The sequence below is a fragment of the Perna viridis genome, chromosome 12 (genome assembly GCF_037379345.1).
Source record: "Perna viridis isolate PV_CMFRI_1.1 ecotype Kerala chromosome 12, ASM3737934v1, whole genome shotgun sequence".
Taxonomy (NCBI): Eukaryota; Metazoa; Mollusca; class Bivalvia; order Mytilida; family Mytilidae; genus Perna; species Perna viridis.
The window spans coordinates 11,063,192-11,082,862 of record NC_142456.1 but is presented as its reverse complement, the minus strand read 5'-3'; the positions used below and the strand labels follow the sequence as shown (position 1 = coordinate 11,082,862).

General features: G+C 33.5%; 1 protein-coding gene across 3 annotated transcripts in view; it reads left to right on the top strand.

Annotated features, from left to right (window-relative positions):
* The first annotated feature begins 8,199 nt into the window (after nt 1-8,199).
* LOC148601176 (sushi domain-containing protein 2-like) overlaps nt 8,200-19,671 on the top strand; it is a 28,346-nt gene continuing 16,874 nt past the window's right edge. For 2 of the 3 annotated variants that reach the window (XR_015917011.1, XM_088554837.1), the window contains exons 1-7: nt 8,200-8,463; nt 9,330-9,623; nt 14,279-14,416; nt 14,961-15,129; nt 15,435-15,695; nt 16,099-16,241; nt 18,759-18,916. Coding sequence is in view for 2 of the 3 variants with exons in the window: in XM_088554837.1 (XP_088410963.1) it covers nt 8,266-8,463; nt 9,330-9,623; nt 14,279-14,416; nt 14,961-15,129; nt 15,435-15,695; nt 16,099-16,241; nt 18,759-18,916 (1,361 nt within the window). In the remaining variant the exon portion in view is untranslated. The remainder of the gene's footprint in view (nt 8,464-9,329; nt 9,624-14,278; nt 14,417-14,960; nt 15,130-15,434; nt 15,696-16,098; nt 16,242-18,758; nt 18,917-19,671) is intronic. The other variant, XM_088554836.1, reaches the window with a different exon arrangement.

Genomic DNA, 19,671 nt, shown 5'->3' with positions numbered 1-19,671 from the left:
ATTGACACACATACATACACAAAAAAAAAATGAAAAAAAAAGAAGGAATAAATAATAAGGTCAAGGTGACATAATATCAGGGAAAGTTCTATGAATATCTGAAATAATATTGTAGTTGCTTGTGGGTACATTTGTCGAATTATCAACTCCTATATATTTGCAATGTGCTTCGGCCGTTGATAATTATTTTGTACCATCTTTAAGAGAAGTAGGTTTCCATGTACTTTTCTATTTTCAGGAAACAAGTATTAAACTTGCCAATAATAAAAGGATCCTAGAATACGTTCGTATCATTGACGCCTCATAACAATCGAACAGCTCGAATACGTCCAGCAGTGTTATATTAAAACTTCTTAATAAAAGTACATAAAAATACTGAATCCGTTTTTTTTCTCTTTTCATGAACTGAAAAATGAAACTGGTTGCTTTGTTACTCCTAACAACGTTTTCCAAGCTCGGATCAAATTATTTTGAAAAACAGGGATTCCAGAAAAGGGGGATCTATGCTATTATTTCCCATTTTTCCAAAAGGGGAGGAAGGTCAAAAACTCCGCAAAAGACCCGATCCGCAAAGTTCTGTCTTTACGTAGTCCATGCACAATACGAAGTGTCTGCAAGCATCACACTTAAAAATCATTCAGATACCAAAAATATTACTTAACGTGTACTCTCGAGCGTGTACTGCTTTCAGCAACAGGTACAATACATATAGCTCCACCTGTAATGGATAAAACCTAAAATACTATAGTATGGGAATGGGCAGGGTAGTAAAACCTAATATGTCTGTACCAAATTTACAGTAAGTTTCGCGACACGCCATGTTTCATTAACATTTTTCCACAAATGCTAGGCAATTTATCTTTTGATTGAAAAATAAAATATGGAACAGTTATTTCGAGTGATTTTTTCTGCATTGTTTTCGAACAAGAGTTATCTTTCTTAGTCAACAGTTTTTGAGGAACTAAATTGATGGGCGATAATAACATGCTGTTTCGGTTAGGGACAGGACCGACTTTCTTAGCCCACTCCAATTTTACAATGACACACAAATACAATATATATATATATATATATATATATATATACTATCAATAACCTTTGGAAAGCAAACTTGCCGGTGGGTTGTGAACAAATATTATGTATAGTTTATGTGTCATCGTAACAGAAATCAACAGTACGTTAACGGAAATCAGTAGAAAATATTTTTTTTAAATCAGATTAAAAAAATGGGGAGGGCCTAGAAACTCTGTCCTGTCATCAAGTTTCTATGCCTTTTACAGACATTTACTTTGTATATGTCGCGTAAAAAACTTGCTTTTCGGACATTATCATACTTAGCATCATGTATTAGGCATTTGTAGGAGGGATTCGGTTGATTTCCACCGTGTAATTGATATTGGTAAAAATGCACATACTTTATACTTCAAAATATGAATCGTTTGCGCTGTCATATTTGGGTATATCATAATGGGTAAGGGACGTATAAGTTCATTAAAGGTTTGTGGGCGCTGCATGTCGATAATTTCTCAGAATACTCTACTAAAGCTACTTGTCAAGACAACGTCAATTCGACACCGAGTTTCAGTAAATTTTGTATGTACATGTAGCTAGGTTATGAGTTATCTAACCTTATTATTAAGGATTATTGATCTGGCACGGGCGATTTTTTGTAGCTACATTTGTAAAACAAATTTAACTTGAGTTGCTGGGGGTTGGAACACATCCCCTATTGTTAAAAAAAAATGTTTATAGTTATAGGGTATAGTTATGGCTATGGACCAGTCTACAGTGCTCATGCACCAATGGCAGTGAGTGTAACCGTTGTATCAAGCAGTGGCAGTTGAGGAGATTATGGTTATTCCTCAGGCTATGGATACGGTGCTAGTGGTGGTGCAGGGGCACTGTAGACTGGTCCATAGCCATAACTATACCCAGTTTCTAAATAAAGTAGAAAATGGCGACTCTTTTTTTGTTTATTTTAGTTTTTATAACAAATATATTTCATGTTAAATGTTTGCCTTCAATCCCTTTCTAAAATGATCGCAAACATGGTAAGAATATATTCAAAGCTTGTTATCTTCAGCTTGACTGTAAGTGTAATAATCTTAATTTCGCTGGGTTATTATAAATACATTGCCAGATGAATCAAAATACTAAAAATAAATGTTTTTTTTTTATGATAAAAATAATTGAAATACAGTGAAACTTACCTAAATCGAAACCCTAAATAATAATAAAAATATGTCTAAACCAGTCACTTTCAAAAGTTACTTCATTTTTGTATAACTGCATTCGCGAAACCCAGCCTAACTGAACACCAGTCTAAACCAAACACCAGTCTACATCGATCCAAGGCAAAAAGGGGTTCAGTTTAAACATGCTTAACTGAACAATAAAATAAAGCATTAGAATAACATTTACCATTAACACCGTCAAGTATGGCAAGCCAAAGTGGACAAAAATAATATTACAAAATTAACATTTGTATTACTGTATCAAAGTAAACAATGATGCAGTTTGGAATGTCAAATGAAGGGAATCTTGTCTATGAATTTAGCTAATAATACAGGTAAAAAATATTAAACATATTTACAAAAACAGAGCAGTGCTCCCCCCCCCCCAAAAAAAAAAAAAACAAACAAACAAACAAACAAACAAACAATAAACAAACAAACAAACAAAACAAAACAAAACAAAACAAAAAACAAAAAAACAAAAAAACAAAAAAAAAAAAAAACAAAAAAAAAAAAAAACCCAAAAAACAAAAAACAAAAACAAAAACTGAGGTATTGCACCGGAAGGATGAGAGCCAGTGATGGGTTTAAATACTTTTAAAAGTAATTAAATACTTTTCATTACTTTGGAATTTTTGTCAAATACATTACATTGGACTTACTTTGTTTTTAAAATGTATTATTTTTTCAAATAATTTTGAAAATATAACTAATTGGTTTTTTTTTCAAATACTTTATGTTTTGAAAGACAACAATACATGATGACAGATAAACAAAAAAATCCCTTAACAGTCTAGCAGACATCATTACGAAATAAAATTGCAAATGAATTTTTCCTTAAAACTGATCACTTTAAAAAAAATCATTCCAACTTTTAAAACACATTATTTTTTGTTTGACAATTTCTTAATCATTTTCACACCTTTTCTAATTTCAAGTAATGTTGTTATTTTGTGTCTATTTATGACCGCAAGGCATTTGGGGAGACAAGGTTAATGACTGTCCAAGGTGGATTAAGATATTAACCAAAAACAGGAACAAAGCCGTTTAAAGTGTAACAAATGATCAAAGGTGTAATCAATTTCTGTTCCAAAAACATAATTGACAATATATGACAAATCAACACTGGTTTGTTGTAATATTGTTCAAAATATTATTGTTTTAATATTTTTTTTATTACGTATTATCCATACTGTTTGATCAATCTTGACCTATTACATGTAGAGACCTCCAGAAAACAGTATCAGAAAGATCAATTTATCATTAAATTTCAATGTATTTGAAATGTAATTGAAAAGTATTTAAAAAATCTTTTTTTCAAAAAGTATTTAAATACTTTCAAATACATGTAATTGAAAATTCCATTAATTCCAAATATTTTACAATTACTTCTAAAAATATATTTAATTGTAATTGGTTACAATTATCGATTTCAATTACCCCACGGCGAGAGCTTTCTTTTTATTGAAAAACGTATCAAAAGAAGAAGGAAGATTTTGGATGACGAATTGTAACCGTTTATATCATATTATATTTTCATATTGGAAACTATCACTCCATAGCAGCCAATCAACATAGTATTAAAGTGACGTATGTAGAAATGACTAAATCAAGCCTACCACCAATGCCGGAACCACCAGCTTCTGCCCGCCATTGCCTGTGCCACTAATAATGACCATTCCTCCTGATCCAGATCCACTGCTGCTACCACCACCAGAACTAGTTCCATATCCACCGTATCCATAATCTTATAAATAAAACGGAAATAAGTCTACATGTACATTTTATAAGCACATTGAATGTCATTACTTTTTATTGCAATTTATATTAAGTGAAACCTGTCTAAAGTAAACACCCATTGGAATTTAAAATTAGTACGGTTTAGACAGATGCTCGGTTTACCATGGTTCAGAATACATTTCAATTGATATAAAGGAACTTTTAAAAGTGTCTGTTTTGAACAGACAGGCTACCTTCATCTTGTTTTTTTTTTTTTGCATGCAATTTATTACTTTTTTCCAAATACTTGTTTTTTGTAATATTCATCGACATTTGGTACATATAAAATATTGTCTTTAAACTGATAATCAGATAATATTCTTACATTAGTACTTGGTACATAAAAAAACACAGTTATGTTCCGACATATCTCCACCCTTTTCAAGGCCTAAATAGTGTTTCGAATGAGACAGTACTTATGTTTACCTGTGGATATTAGTAACAGTGCTTTGAAAGAGAAGACACTTGCTTTTATACTGTTCTTGGGTGTTCCAAAAGCAAGACAATGTCATGACTGTTTCTCCCAGAAGCGGAAAGGAAAAAGTACACTAGGCTCAAATGTGATAGGGCGATGACTTATTTGAGGTTCGAGCAATTAATTTATCATTAAACCTTAGTTTTTAAGAATTAAACTTCCGTCTAACAATAAAAGTTTTTACGCTTATGCTTCAAATCAAAGTATTTTATGAATTAAAGTGATATATGTACTACTAAGTTGTAGTTACCCCCTATGAGAATTCATGCGATCAAGGAAATCTGAAATTAGATCCATTATAATTGACATCTATCATGATAACACATCAAAAAGATCAGTTGACACAACTGCATAATATATATACCTCATTGCATGCAATCGGTTTGATCTTTTTCAGACAAATTTCTTTGTCTACTTGTATATATGCTAAATTGTAATAACTGATGGTATCAATTTGCTTGGTTGCAAGAATTCAGTACACACTAGCACAATACCTTTTACGTAATTCCATTGACATAAAGTTTGATGTGCTTTTCTAAATAAGTATAGGCACATTTACTTTGTTTTTTCGAGTTCCTAAAAATATTAAAGTGAAGACGGCAAGTTATACTTTTTCAACCACGTCAAATTTAATATTATATAATGCCGGGGTCTTATACCGAGACACACTAATAGGAATAAAATTGAACAGCATCAAATACATGCCAGAATGTGTGTAATTTTGAGAGTTATACACTTGCATGTACATATCATTTTTTAAAATAATATGCATGAATTGAAAGTGAAAATATTTTGTTCGCTAAAGTATTTTTGGTTTACGAAAAGTGTATTAGTTTTTTTTTGTTATATGTCAAAGGGCCGATTTGGCCAACCTTGTTATGCTTCCCTTGAGTGCCAAAAATCGCCCCACCGTTGTATTTGACGTCATTCATGTCGTCATACATGTAACCCAAAGTACGAACAGAAACGCAGAAGAAATGGATCAAGCGTTGGTTCTCTGTTTTCCAACATTTTGTAACATTGTTATTCGGGACTAGACACTCTGGAACAAATTATGACATTGTGGAAAAGTTTTACTTCCATATTTTTGGTGTAAAATCAAATATATAATATGGAATTGCTGTTTTCTTTGTGCATTCTTTGTATATCACAATCACAAATTAGTAATATATCTGAATGGGAAAAAGGGTAACGAAGGTAGATTCGTGTAGTGCTTGTAATATGAGCTGAAAGTAATAAAACAAGATTATCAATGTCGGAACCGAAAACTACTTATACTTTTAAAATCTAAAATGCATTCTAAAGAATCGTAAATATGTATACTTTCAGATATGATTCACACCTACATGTATGCACGTGGACAAGATTTACATACTGGACAATATTCTGCAATTACAGTGGAGATAGTAGGAAAATTGAGTATTTCAGAGTTTAAGGCATTTTAGCTGCGATATACAACATGGGATTAAACAAAACAATTCAATAAAAGAATATTGGAATAAACAAACGTTTCTCAAGTACAACATTGTTTATAGGCTGATCTCGAGAAATCGATTCCAAAATAGTTTAAAAGTTCCTTTATCTTGTTGAGAAATACTTACCAGGAACAATCCCAATTACAACCACGCTTCCCGATCGAGTGCAGTCACTAATTTTATGAAAACAAAGTTCCTACAATAATATAACCCCAGACGTGAATTAGCGGTGGATGAGACATTGGTACTAAAAGTAAAACCATTATGCTACGGTACTACCCAGCAAAAGGTCAAGATTTGGTGTCAAGTTTTGGGTTACCGGCTATGTATTACAAATGAACATTTATCACAGAATTTATTTTTAAACCTGCACTTCCCGTTGGTGTATTACATGTACTAGGAACCAGTGTCGTGAAAAGTTATTGCTAGGGGCAAATCTTTTAAAAAAAATGCTTTTATGGACATTTTTTTTTCTCAACGCTGAATCTCGCTAGATTACTTTTAACACTACGCATATAATCAGATGTTCACGTCCGATGCCGATCATGGTCAAGCAGGAAAACCCTGGACCCGGGCAGGCAACTTTTGCTTGATGCGACAAAATCATGTTGTGCAAAATAGTCGGAAACCAGTGAAACTGGTCTAGGCATTTTATGACGCTGTACATGACATAAACAGAAAAATGAAAACACTGATATTGAATGCATATAACACTTTCATGGGTGGGGTAGACTTGTCAGTCCAGATGCTTGGGTTTTACAAAGATCACAGAAGACAGAGGAAAGTTTGGAGGAAACTCATTTCACATATTTTTCACAGAATACTTTTATACTATTACATCTTGTACTATTAACATACATCACAAAACCCCGTGTTGTCGCGATTACGTAAATCGGGTAATAGTAGTCTTGTCTGAGGAACACTTAAATAAAACGCCAAAACACCTTTGATAACAGGAAGAAGTTACAAAAAATAGATGCGAGCTTCCATCATAATTGTCTGAACTCTACTATCTACATTTTCCTACGGATAGAAATCCGACAATGGTATACCGAGAACTATCGAAAAAAAAATCACTTATCAGAATCAACAAATACAATCGTTGTGGAGACATTTTATGGACAAACATAAACGATTATGCAGGGACAAAGTTACCTGAAGATTTAAGATCCTGGTTGTTCGTGTTTGATTAAGTGAAGGTTAGAATAAGCATGCAATTATAAAGTCAACTGATGCCTAGAGCAGCATTTATCAATGTAATAACACATGTACTGTTAGAGTACTACATTGTATTGTTCGTTGGGAACCAGTTTTACTGTTTTTCATGAGTTAGTTACACCACGAAATTTGGTTCTCAACGAAGAGGAAATTCCCATTGATGTGTATACTGAAAACCACAAAGCCACGAATTCAAGAATCTCCAAATTTGTCTTTCTTCCCTAATTTACGAAAATTGGTATCCACGAATTAAAGTACTTTAACAGTAAACCATGATTACAGATTTAAAGAAAAAACAATCAGAAAAATTATGCGTTACTTGCCTGTACCGGTTTTCTGATGAAAATATAATTCAATGAGCAGGCATGCAATTACGGCATTTGCTTCAGGATAATAATGAAGAAAAGGACAATTCATCGCGTCGACTTCAATTGTGAAATGTGTCTATATGATCGTTACAAATTTGATTTTAAGATTAATGAGGGCTTCAGGTGTGTTCTATGTTCAGGGATGTGTCGATTTTGGTCAAAATCCTTTAACTCGTTTAAAAAGATTACGGAAAAATGGTATCATCTTAAAATCATCTTGCAAATATTCAACATGGGTAAAGCAAGACAAAAATCTTCTCTCGTGTTAATTTTAAATTCGTTTTTTAATATATTATGACTTGTCTTTCGAATTAAATAAACTTTTACTGCTAAACGGATAACAAAATTTTTGATACATACAGACAAACAGGTACGTAATTTCTTTTCTGATGCGTAATTAATTCGTCACAATATCGTTTTTTTAACATAATTTCATCGCTTTTTAATAAAATAAAGAGATTGCAGTTATCTTTGTTTGCTCTTTCAACTTATCATTTTATCAATATTTGCATTTCCATCCATGCACAAGCTTACATTATTTATCGTCAAATATCAACATTGACGAACAGAAGATATTGCATTGATATAGTATACTTATACACTTTATCACATATAAAAAAGATAGCAATATAATCAACCTGAGTACATGGTCCATAACATATCATTGATTACGAGAAAAAAACAACATTTACTTCCGTGTCACATAAGAAAATATTATGCATCCAAATCTGTTTTTACGATCGCTAATATTGAGTTATTTGTCAATTGTAAACTGTGTACCATTGTCGGAGTTCTATCCATACGGCAGAGACCATGGAGATAATCGAGTTCCAACGAATGATGATGGTAGTTCGCCTAAAGTTCAGATCAGTACTTCCTTTCCCTACTTCAATCAGCTTTTTCATTCTCTTTATGTAAGTAATCTTACTGGTCTTATTTATAAATATTACTATTTTCTTGCAGGGCAAAGACTTGGCAACACGAAACTAAAAAGCATGGGCAAGCTGCGCCGTTGAGGCAAGAGCCTTCAAATTTTTGTTTTCGGTTGTTCAATTAATCAGTTTACGGTGACAGTATAGACAAATGTATCTAAAGTAAAATTTCTTTTACTTCTAAAAGGTGATAACATCTACATTTCATAACACGATTGTGATAAATTTGAAAAAAAAAATTCTACTTAATTGATATTTTAATTTGTAACATTGACATTAATGACTTTATTGAAGAAAAGTTGCAAAAAGAATAAACTTAAATGATATTAAATCAAATGATCTGGTTTTGATGTTACACAACTCATAAACTCCTAAGTATTCAGATGATGACCGTTAATAATCCCGTAACAAATACGACACAGTGTCGGGGCAAGGAGAAGGGGTCCGGAAGTTGAAATTCATGGTTTTAAAATCTATTGATCCGCGCGTGAAGGTAGTATAGGATATTACTTTCGACTATTTCTAAACTTGGCATTTTTGGTCACATTTACCACTGATTAATGCTTTTAATTTGATGACATTAAACATGGATAGATCAATCTAACAGTCGCATCATGTTAATGTTAAAAAGAGTTATTCCTCCAAACCAATATATTGGGTTGACTCTTGGAACGCGAAAATAAACTGACGCTAAATTTAGTCACCCATTTACATAATCAGAGAGCAAAATTATTAACCCATGAACAACAACCATACAGTACTATAACAATCTATTAACATTAAGGTCTTACCAAAATGAGTTCACTGCAAACCCTAAATTTGTGAACATTACATTCTTTAAATTCAAGGTAAACACAAATGGTGCAATCTCATTCGATAGAACCCTGCATACATATACACCACATGCTTTCCCGTTGAATGACAGCAGAAAAATTGTAGCACCATACTGGTGTGATATTGATACAAGAAAAGGCGGTGATGTTTGGTACTATGAAACTAACAACGAAGATCTACTACGTAATGCAACAAATAATGTACGAGAAATGTTCCCATCACAAATGAACTTCAAAGCAGCCTGGTTATTTGTTGCTACCTGGGTTGATGTTGCCTTTTATGGGGCAAGTAATTTAGGCAGACAAAAGGTACGTTTTTTTTCTGTTTCTTCATTGAGTTTTTTCATTGATGATAAGTAGGATAGCAGGCTATCGATTTTTTAAAATTAAATGCACCGGAATATAATACGGCTAAATTATATATAATGCGTCTTCACAATGATCAAGATCACCTTGTCGCTAGAGTTTTGGACGACAGTCTTCTCATTTAGAAAGAGTAATCAAGGGAACCAAGGTTATAGCGGAAATCAAAAGAATGTAATCCAGGGACAAAGACCAGACATGCAAAACAGATATACACAACAAAGAACATAAAGTAACTAAAATCATACATACAAAGTAACAAAAGTAAATGAGCAACTCGGACTCCACTAAAAACTGGGAGCATGGACCAGGTGCACCGATAGGGTAAGCGTCCTCTGCTTTCCTAGAAACATCCGCCGAGTTGCTTTTAAAAAGTCAAGTCCGGGGTAGACAAACGAGGAAAGGAACTATTTATTTTTAGGTGTTTTGTTTGTACTCTGCTTGTGTTTAGTCCCCTTTCACCTTTAAAATGTGGTTATTATTTAATTATTCATTATTCTAAAGTTATATATAGAAATTTTGTTGTCGTACATGTAAGCATCGATTGTGGTTATGGGGTTCAAAGGTCAACCATGATTTTATTTTAGAAAAAAGGAAATGTTAATTTTACTTGCCTTGCTCCCGGTTTGCTGGTAAGAAAACAAAATCACATTAGATCTGCTCATTTTTCGTCTCACACAGCCCCGTGCAGGTCCGGGTGTCAAAAGAATAGGTCTGCAGCAGCGCTAAGCTTGTCGTAAAAGGCAATTAAATAGTGCTCAGAACCCTAGCCGGGGGCTAGGGCGCTCTGTCCTCGGGACAACTGGGTTGTGTGCCTCAGGTGGTGGAAAGGGGTACCCATGGCGTGTTACATGCTGGGGTTGTCAGGCTATAACGCAAATCATAGTGGTGCACAGTGTTGGGAAAGATGCCAAGTTCCTCGCACGTTATCAAGAACCCTACTGTGGTATTCTCCCGGAATAGAAACCATAGGGCTCCGCCACACGAGCTACCCATCTCTCCGTATTTCCAGTGGCAATCAAAATTTGTCGTCCCCATTGTCCTTTTGTACCATCCCATTTTTCATTTTATCATCATTTCATGTTCATTTTATCATCCATTTCATGTTCATCGTCTGAATATAGCTGAAATATTGCTGCTCGGACTTTAAATCCCAACAATCAATCAATCAATGTCTCATACAGGAATCAATCGCTACTTTTAAATAGAACCAGCAAATAGTGCTGTCTGCAGCAGCTTGTGGTAAACATGCCAAACATTTTAGATTTTAGCTGTCCGCAGTGAAAGACCGACCTCGACCTTTGATGTCTCGATATTGTAAAAGATGAATGTAATTATATTGAAAATGAACATTCTGCAATTATTTTTGACACCTAGCATGTGCAGCAAATCATCGACGTTTTATGTGAATGGCAGATTTGAAAGTGTCATTTCTCCATTAGTGCAAATACAAGGTCTGTCCCTATTTTTATAATTTTGTGAACATTTCGTATATTTGCAAAGATAATCAAATAATTTCAAACTAAAGTACACCCTTGTTTTATATAACCATCTTAGTTACAGACAAAATGTTCATTATTATGGAATATAAATCGTCTTTTTTTAGCTCAACAGAATACCACTTAACCTGTCTGTAACAAAAACAATAAAACAAAAACAAAATTACTTTCATATGATTGTATAGTGGTTCCAGGGTTTGGGAAAGCTCCTACAATGCGAATAAACCGCCATGACAAATTTTTGTGACCAGTTTGATTATTTGAGTCGACAATACAAGCTGTTACTGTTTGAAAAGCTTATAAGTCATTGACTAGCAACACTTTCTTAAAAAAACATAATTGTAGATAATAGTAACCATGTGTCAAAAGTATTTAACAGCAATGTCTAGGCAGTTGTATAGTGCGGAAACATGGAGGACTACTGTCGCTACAGTGAAAATAGAGCAGATATTAACAAATGCCTGTTTGAGACGCACCCTCCATGTCTTTTGAACAAATACAATTAGCAATGCAGAATTATGGGATGCAACATAACAAAAACCTGCAGACAATGAGGTCTACAGAGACGCTGGAGGTGGTTGGGGCATACAAGAAGGAAACCAACAACCGACATCAAACGACAGGCCCTAACATAGAACCCTCAAGGAAACAGGAGGTAGACCCTGTAACACGTGGAAAGGGATTTGGATGCGGGAATGAAGAGAGAGGCCAGGGTGTGTGTGAAGACATCCAAACATACGTAGATATGTACACTTGTTGTTTGGGTTGGAGTTATGATATACATGTATATTTTGATGTTGTTAATCTAACTCCTGGTTAACTTGGTTCTGTGTATTCAATTAATGCCCCATTTGAGTGTTATGGTAAAGCAAATTGTCGTTTTCCATATGTAGAATAATCTGAGTCAATAATATTACACCATTCCAGGCCGAAAAAAACATTGTAATTTATAAAATCATTTGTGTGGTTCTTGATTATTTTGATTGTTTCTCATGCTAAAACGCTGAGGTAGTATCATGATCAGTTACAGAACGCATAAGCGGCAGAACTTTGCAATTGCCAAGATATCTTGTTGTACACATATCTTGCTCAGGAGCAAGACATATGCGACGAGCCTCTGTTGGATGTATTGGTAGTAGGTATCATTTCAAATCAGCGTTCATATGTATATTTTAAATTCAAGGACACAGTGAAAACTATAACGTCTGTGTCTTGGGATTTTATAATGATATAAGATTCAGAATTATAGTATAATATACAATTGTATTTGTAGTACATGTATATCACCTTATCTCAAATTTAATATAAAGTCATGTTGATCAAGAGGTACAATGTTATAGCAAAGGGGAGTTTTTGCAAATAAATGGGTATGCAGAAAAAAATATGAATCAGTTTTCCTCTTAGACCACAAACATAGCCTCATGATATTGCATCGACCTTTGGAGTCAGATTTTCCAACATTAATTGGAGCTCTGCACAAGGCTTTAAACACTAGTTATGAATTTCCCGTTTTGTTGATATGAATAAAATTGTTAAAGGTCAATGCCGAAATACTTTATCGGATCTATATAATTAATACTATATTCGCAAACTTTCTGTCCTAGTGTGTTTCATACATAAAAAAAATAAATATTCCCATTTGCTAAGCACACGTTCACCTCTCCAAATATTTTGGCGCACTCATAAGTTCTTCGTTTGCATAAAATACTGACTCAATGCTCTCTTTCTGTATGTCTCAATGTTCTTTTGAATACGATTTGGTACAACCCCCATTAAAATCATCTTTCAATTCTACTATTCTTAGAGTCAATCCGGAGTTAAAACGAATCATACAGGTCGAGCCTGGTACAAACGTATAACACACTTGAAATGAATAAGCGGATATCCAAATAAGGTAACAATCCAAAATTAAATCGAATAAATAATACACACAATGCATTATTAGCAAAACACAAGAATGTATATTTTACTAACCGTACTAGTCAACTGCCCATACGGATCACATGAAATTGCGCACTCATGAGATAGCTTGTACAATCTATACTAACCTTTTTGTTTACCTATTAAAATACTTATCATATTTACACAAAATTGAGAATTCATTCACATAGGTACAACATGTATCAGGTAACTAAATCAAAATGCACCAGTTTCATTTAATTAGTGAAAATTAGCTACAAAATACCGCTTCCAAAACTACGTCATTTTTTTCTGCATGACATTATACAATTCAAAATTGCAACTTCATGTAATCCTTAATGCTTTCTTTGAAAGACCAGGTCGTAAGTGTAAAATTGATCGTAACTAATGACGTCATAAAATAAAATAGCATTGTGACGTCATGATTTACGATCAATTTCGCACTAACGATTTTTTGTGAAATATGTTTTATGTTAATTAATGTTTTAATAGTCAGTATGTGTGGATGAATGCACGAAGCTCTACAAAAAACTAAAAATTTTACAAATTGTGATCACAACACGTTTGTACGACAATCGATACCAAAAATGATACCAAATATAACCCTATTATATTTTGGTGTATTAAACTTCATTATTTGTTGACAGTGTTTCACTTCTACTATCCTACTAAATACGATTGTCTAAGACTAAGCCAGGTGAAAAAATAAATTCAAGTATGATACTCTATTCTTCGAATATCACAAATTCGAAACCCATTTAACATTAAGTCTTCATTCTTTGTACTGCTCATGGCGGAACTTCGGAGTGCTTTGATTTTTTTTTGGGTCCAAATTGATTTACTTTAGTTCTTATTTGACATTTCTTGGTTCCTTTTGATTTTAATATATGATTGGTATTTTTACATTTATAAACAATGTATGAATTCCTTTATTATTTCCATCTTCTCCATAACAACAAAAAGAAAAAAGGCCGATGAAATAAAGGGTACTGTGGAAACCAGTAGCATTTTTCTTCCTAATTTTATTTTGTTTATTTAGTATATTCTAATATGTTATTTTTTTTCTTTTGTGTTGAATTGGCGAGTTGGCATTTGCATGCATCTAACGTACTTTAAACTGATGGGATTGGGACGATCAATGATGTTATTTTTCAGATTTTTTAAAATCTTATTTTCTTTCAGAGGAATACATTTCAATGTATATTGATTACCAATGGGAGACACTCCTTCGCTATATTTCTATATAATAAGATACAATGGACAACTGGAACAGCAAGCGAAGGAAACTCAAACACTGGCATTGGTGGCATACCTGCACAGGTCAACAAAAGTAGAATTAAAAAAAGAGTGAAACATTGCCTGGCAAAAATTTCAATATTAAATGTTTTATCTCATTTTGAACGCTTTGTTGGATAAGTGAATCAGTAGAATTTCACAACATATTTTAAAATTTATCCTTTCAACCAGTTCCACGTGCACAAAACTGAGTTATCTCAAATATTGTAAAATTGGTATTCATAGCTTTTTCGATTAGCACTCGACTTATAGGAGATAGATTGACGACTATTTAATTTTTAACTATTTGCCTGCACATGAGCCTCACTTTTCCCAGTTGTTTTACGTCAACAGTTACCGTTTGTGTCTTGTAATATCAAGGATGATGTTTTTTAACATTTTACTTTGGCTTTAATACAATCTTTTCCTTTCCATTCATTTTCATGGATTAGAGTTATTGCTATCGTAAAGTCACAGACAGCAAAGATTTTGTTTTTGAAAAGTTTGAAAGAAGATCTTTTATAACGAAACAACCCTTCCATATTTATGAGTCAATAAAAATCTAATACATTTTTATGTTATTTTGAAGGTTGGATTCGATTCGGGGAATGGCCACAATTATAAAGCCATTCCTGAATCACGGACACCAAGTGTTATCAACGTACCTACACTTAGTAATATACAAGTTCCCGGCAAGTTTGTATATCGACTTGATACTGAAATTGTAACAGATGGCGGATGTACTCAGACAACAGGAGGTATATATGTAGAATATACTTTGAAATAAGCAGGGTTAATATATTTATAAAATGTCATACGGTAAAATAATTGCAGCTAGAATACAGGCAGTAATGTACACAACATCGCTTTGTCGACGCATCATAATTATTGTCTTTTTATATGTCTGTGTTAATATGACCTTTTTCCTTTCGCATTTTTCCTGTTTCAGGAATTGCTTGCAAACAAAATGATAATGGGATGAACATATTTCCATCTCTGTTACTTAAATTAATTATTATTTGGTAATTGATTGTAATGCCTATGAGGTATTCTTCATTTTAAGGAGCGCTGACAATTTTCCCACGCTACATCACGATGTTCGGAGGCACTGAGTTATCCATTGGTGGTCCCTGCATTGAAAAGAGCGATGTAACTACAATTGAATTAGTAGGTGTATCGTTGCCTCAGCCATGTCAAATACTATCAAAATTTATTGTCAGATGTGTCTCTCCATTTTCAAACATGACAGGGAATGTTAACGTAACGCTCACTGTACAGCATGCAAATAAGAAAACTTCGAAATTCCACGGCATATTGACATTTGGTGAGTGAAATTTAATACCAAAATACGTACATGTAGATGCTTATTTGATTATTTAACATCTAATCAGTGTGGGAAATTAGTTAAACCCCTGTTTCAGAATGAAGTTTCTATTTTCTGTGTACATGTATGATGAAATGGGTCATATTACATACTTATTGTGAATGTAGAAAGTAGTTTTCATACAAATTATCATAATAAATGTATCTCATTCAATTTTCAAAATAACATGCTTTTCTAGGGAGTATACTAAATATTTCAAGAAAGCAAACTTTATCATAAAACAATCAAAGCCAAGAACTATGTATTCATTGTTTATACTGATTTGTATCATCTTACTATTTTAATTTTTCATCAAATACTTGCTCGTTTGAATGTGTTTGTCTTCTCACAAATTATCCTGAAGTTAATCCGGTCAGTATGCGGTCTAGTATATTTCAAGTCAACCCAGAGCTATGGGAAATTGGAAACAATGTGACGGTTGGATGGCACAAAAGTTCATTGGCATTCAAGACCGCCACCATAAGTATTGAACAATTTGCTGTAGTCGTACGTATTTTCATACAACATATTTGTCATAGAATATACTGTTTTCATACTGATACGGATGTATCAAAAATACTGACGATATAGTTATTTAGTATCGGGAAAGTTTTAAAGAGTAATCAAGGGAACCAAGGTTATAGCGGTAATCAAAAGAATGTAATCCAGGGACAAAGACCAGACATGGAAAATAGACACACACAACAAAGAACACAAAGTAAATAAAATCATACATACAATGTAACAAAAGCAAATGAGCAACTCCGACTCCACGAAAAAATGGGAGCATGGACCAGATGCACCGGTAGGATAAGCGTCCTCTGCTTTTCTAGAAATACCCGCTGAGTTGCTCATAAAAAGTCAGGTCCAGGGTAGACAAACTAGGAAAGGAAAACTATGACCCGCTGAATAAATCAGTTTTCATGGTGCAGTTGGATACACGACCATAAAACTTCTGTAGTGATGACTTCAATCTTGTAGCAACATAACCCTATCCCAGAAGCCTATTTGTTAGAGTTCTAGCGCGATGCATAAAGTCTGCGTAGTTTCGACAAGCTCTGTCATAACATATGAGTTGTGATATGCAGGTGCTGAAGGGATGTTGCCACAGATGAATGAAAAGTCATCATGTTTGTCGTAAAGTTTGGTCTATAGTTTTCCTTTACCATCGATTTCTAAGTGTAGGATATGAGGCTGACTTCACAGTGTCTGTAGTATCCTTTATCTCAAGTTCTTTTGGGTAGACGCGATGTATCAAATCCCCGAAATTAGGACTGTTTAAAGATAATACGTCATATGTATAGCGGAAACTGAGATTAAAGGATCTAGCCAAAGAATTAAATACCAATATCAACACCATCACAAGATCTCGCATCATCCGTGCTAAAAGTATCCCTTCTCATTCATTTTCAAATCTTTAAAAGAAAGACACCCCACGTCATCACACAAAAGCAACATTCCAGCATTCAACAGCCCTCCTTAAACAATGTAAAATTGGTTTATCGGAGTATTAAGCGAACTTAGCTATTCAGACAAATACACCTTAAGTGGATAGTAGTTACATGTGTTTTGTTTGTTAAGAAAGCATACAATTCTAATCAAGCATTTAGATGTCATATTTTCGTGTCTTGAGTATTTTTGTTTAACTGATTAAACAATTCCTATCTATAAATCAAACACTGAAGTCTTCAAAGTCGCTAATCGTCAAATAGTCACTGTCACTGATTTTGGCTTACTTTCAACATCCGAAATGGTATAAATGCGATATGCTCTAAAATCGAGTGACTTCCGCAAAAAAAATTTGGTTCCCATGATATTATCGTGTACTCTTTGGTTATCGTTATTACCCGAATGTTTTCAAACATCTGAACAAAATTAAAAAAAAACTGATAATGGCTATATATATATATATATATATATGTAAAGGTCTGAAAAATTCCCAACGATGTTAGAACTGTCAAATTTGTGATGCAAATTTTTGGTCGTTCCCTCCGCGGGACTCGAACTCGGACATCTATGGCAACACCGCCTGCACAAAGTCCAGCGCCCTAGACCACTCGGCCAGCTAGGCTATATCAAAATATAGCTTTCGCTTGCCGGGTCATTCCTCCTCGTAAGATTGATCTAGGGTTGTTACTTAGTACACGATGTATGGTAGTGCGGGACAGTTCATTTAGATGTTATTATGTAGGATAGATGATCAAATTAATGATGCATGTCACAACAAATCAATATTAGACAAACGTTTCAGAATGTGACGTCTCTATTCGCATAATTTATTTGATCCTCTATCCTACATAATAACATCTAAATGAACTGTCCTGCTAAACGATCATTTCATGTAGACTTCCCGTTCTCGTACAAGCAAGAAACACATGTAGAACACACGTGTATGATACTTAAGATGAACATTTTTATCTCGTTTGAAGCTAGAACCATGACGCTATGGCGGTAAACACGGCGAGGATCTTTATCATCACGTGGCGTGTAACTACATATTTATGCAATTCAAATTCGAATATTAAGTGCTGAAATTATGAGTGCAAGAAGTCGCTAACAATATTAGCGACTTAAAAATATAGCCGGCGCATAAACTTTATTTGTTGAAATGTGTGATCGCTGTATTATGTTTCGTATTACAATTATAATAACATTTGTCCAATAAAACGCGAGGTTTTAAGCTACATCGGTTAGGTTGCTATGATTACGCATTAAGGATGTTACGAAATGTCAAGGCGAACTCAATACCGACTGCGTCGGAAAAAAAGACTCAAAACTACTTATCAGGATGCAATTTTATACATGTAGATATAAACAACAATAAAATGTTGGAAATTCATAAGTCATTTTTATCTCAAACGAAAGAGTTCGCCCGTAAGGACTTGCAGAAGTAGGAATATCTTTTCTTGAAAGGAAAATGTTACCTTGTCTACATGTTTGTGTGTAATAAGAATGTTTTAGCATATATCCATATTCATTTTAAATGCTGCCTAGCTACTTCAATGACCAATGCAAATTTTCTAGAGAGTAGACAGATCACCTCCTAAACTAACATCTGAGGGATATATAGGGAGAAACATAAACACATATGAAGGAAAATATTCATTCCTACTCAAGACGGCTCACCAGGCAATAGCTTTTAGATTGCTCCCAGACAACGGACATCTTAGCAACAATTCTAAGTAAGGTGGATTTTTGAAAAAAAAATAAATAAAAAAAAAATAAAAAAAAATAAAGTCATTTACCAGATGATACATTTTTGACAAAATATTTTCCAAACAAAAAATTTATTTTCTCTTTATATTTTCGTGTTAGAATAAGTGGAAACGGAAACCACTTTTACAATTGTAGTTAAAACTTACACAAAATTGCATTTATTTTTTCTTAAGATTATAGTATAACGCGTTTCTAACATATGTATACGAACAAAATCGCAAAAAATATCAAAACGAATGGATTAAACCGTGACTTAGACGTTGCGTTCCGAATTGTTTTTTTTTTCATATGATTTTTAATGGTTTTTATTGTGTATACGAAGTTGTATGGATAGATGATTTTTAATGGTGTTACTCGTGTGTACCTCGCCATACGAAGTTGCAAGGATATATTATTTATAGTGTTTTTTATTGTGTATACTCCGCCATACGAAGTGGCAAGAATATTTGATTTTTAATTCTTTTGATTGTGTATAACGCGCCATACGAAGTGGCAAGAATATTTAATGGTTTTGATTGTCTATAACCCGTCATACGAACTGGCAAGAATATTTAGTGGTTTTGATCGTGTATACTCCACAAAAATAAGTGGCAATGTATTAAGGAAGTAGACCTAAGGTAAGGGACACAACTCTAACAAATCATTGGAACGTTTGTATTCAGCATTTTACATCAATCTCATGTAAGCATCAAAATAACTTGGATTGATTTCATTCTGTTTT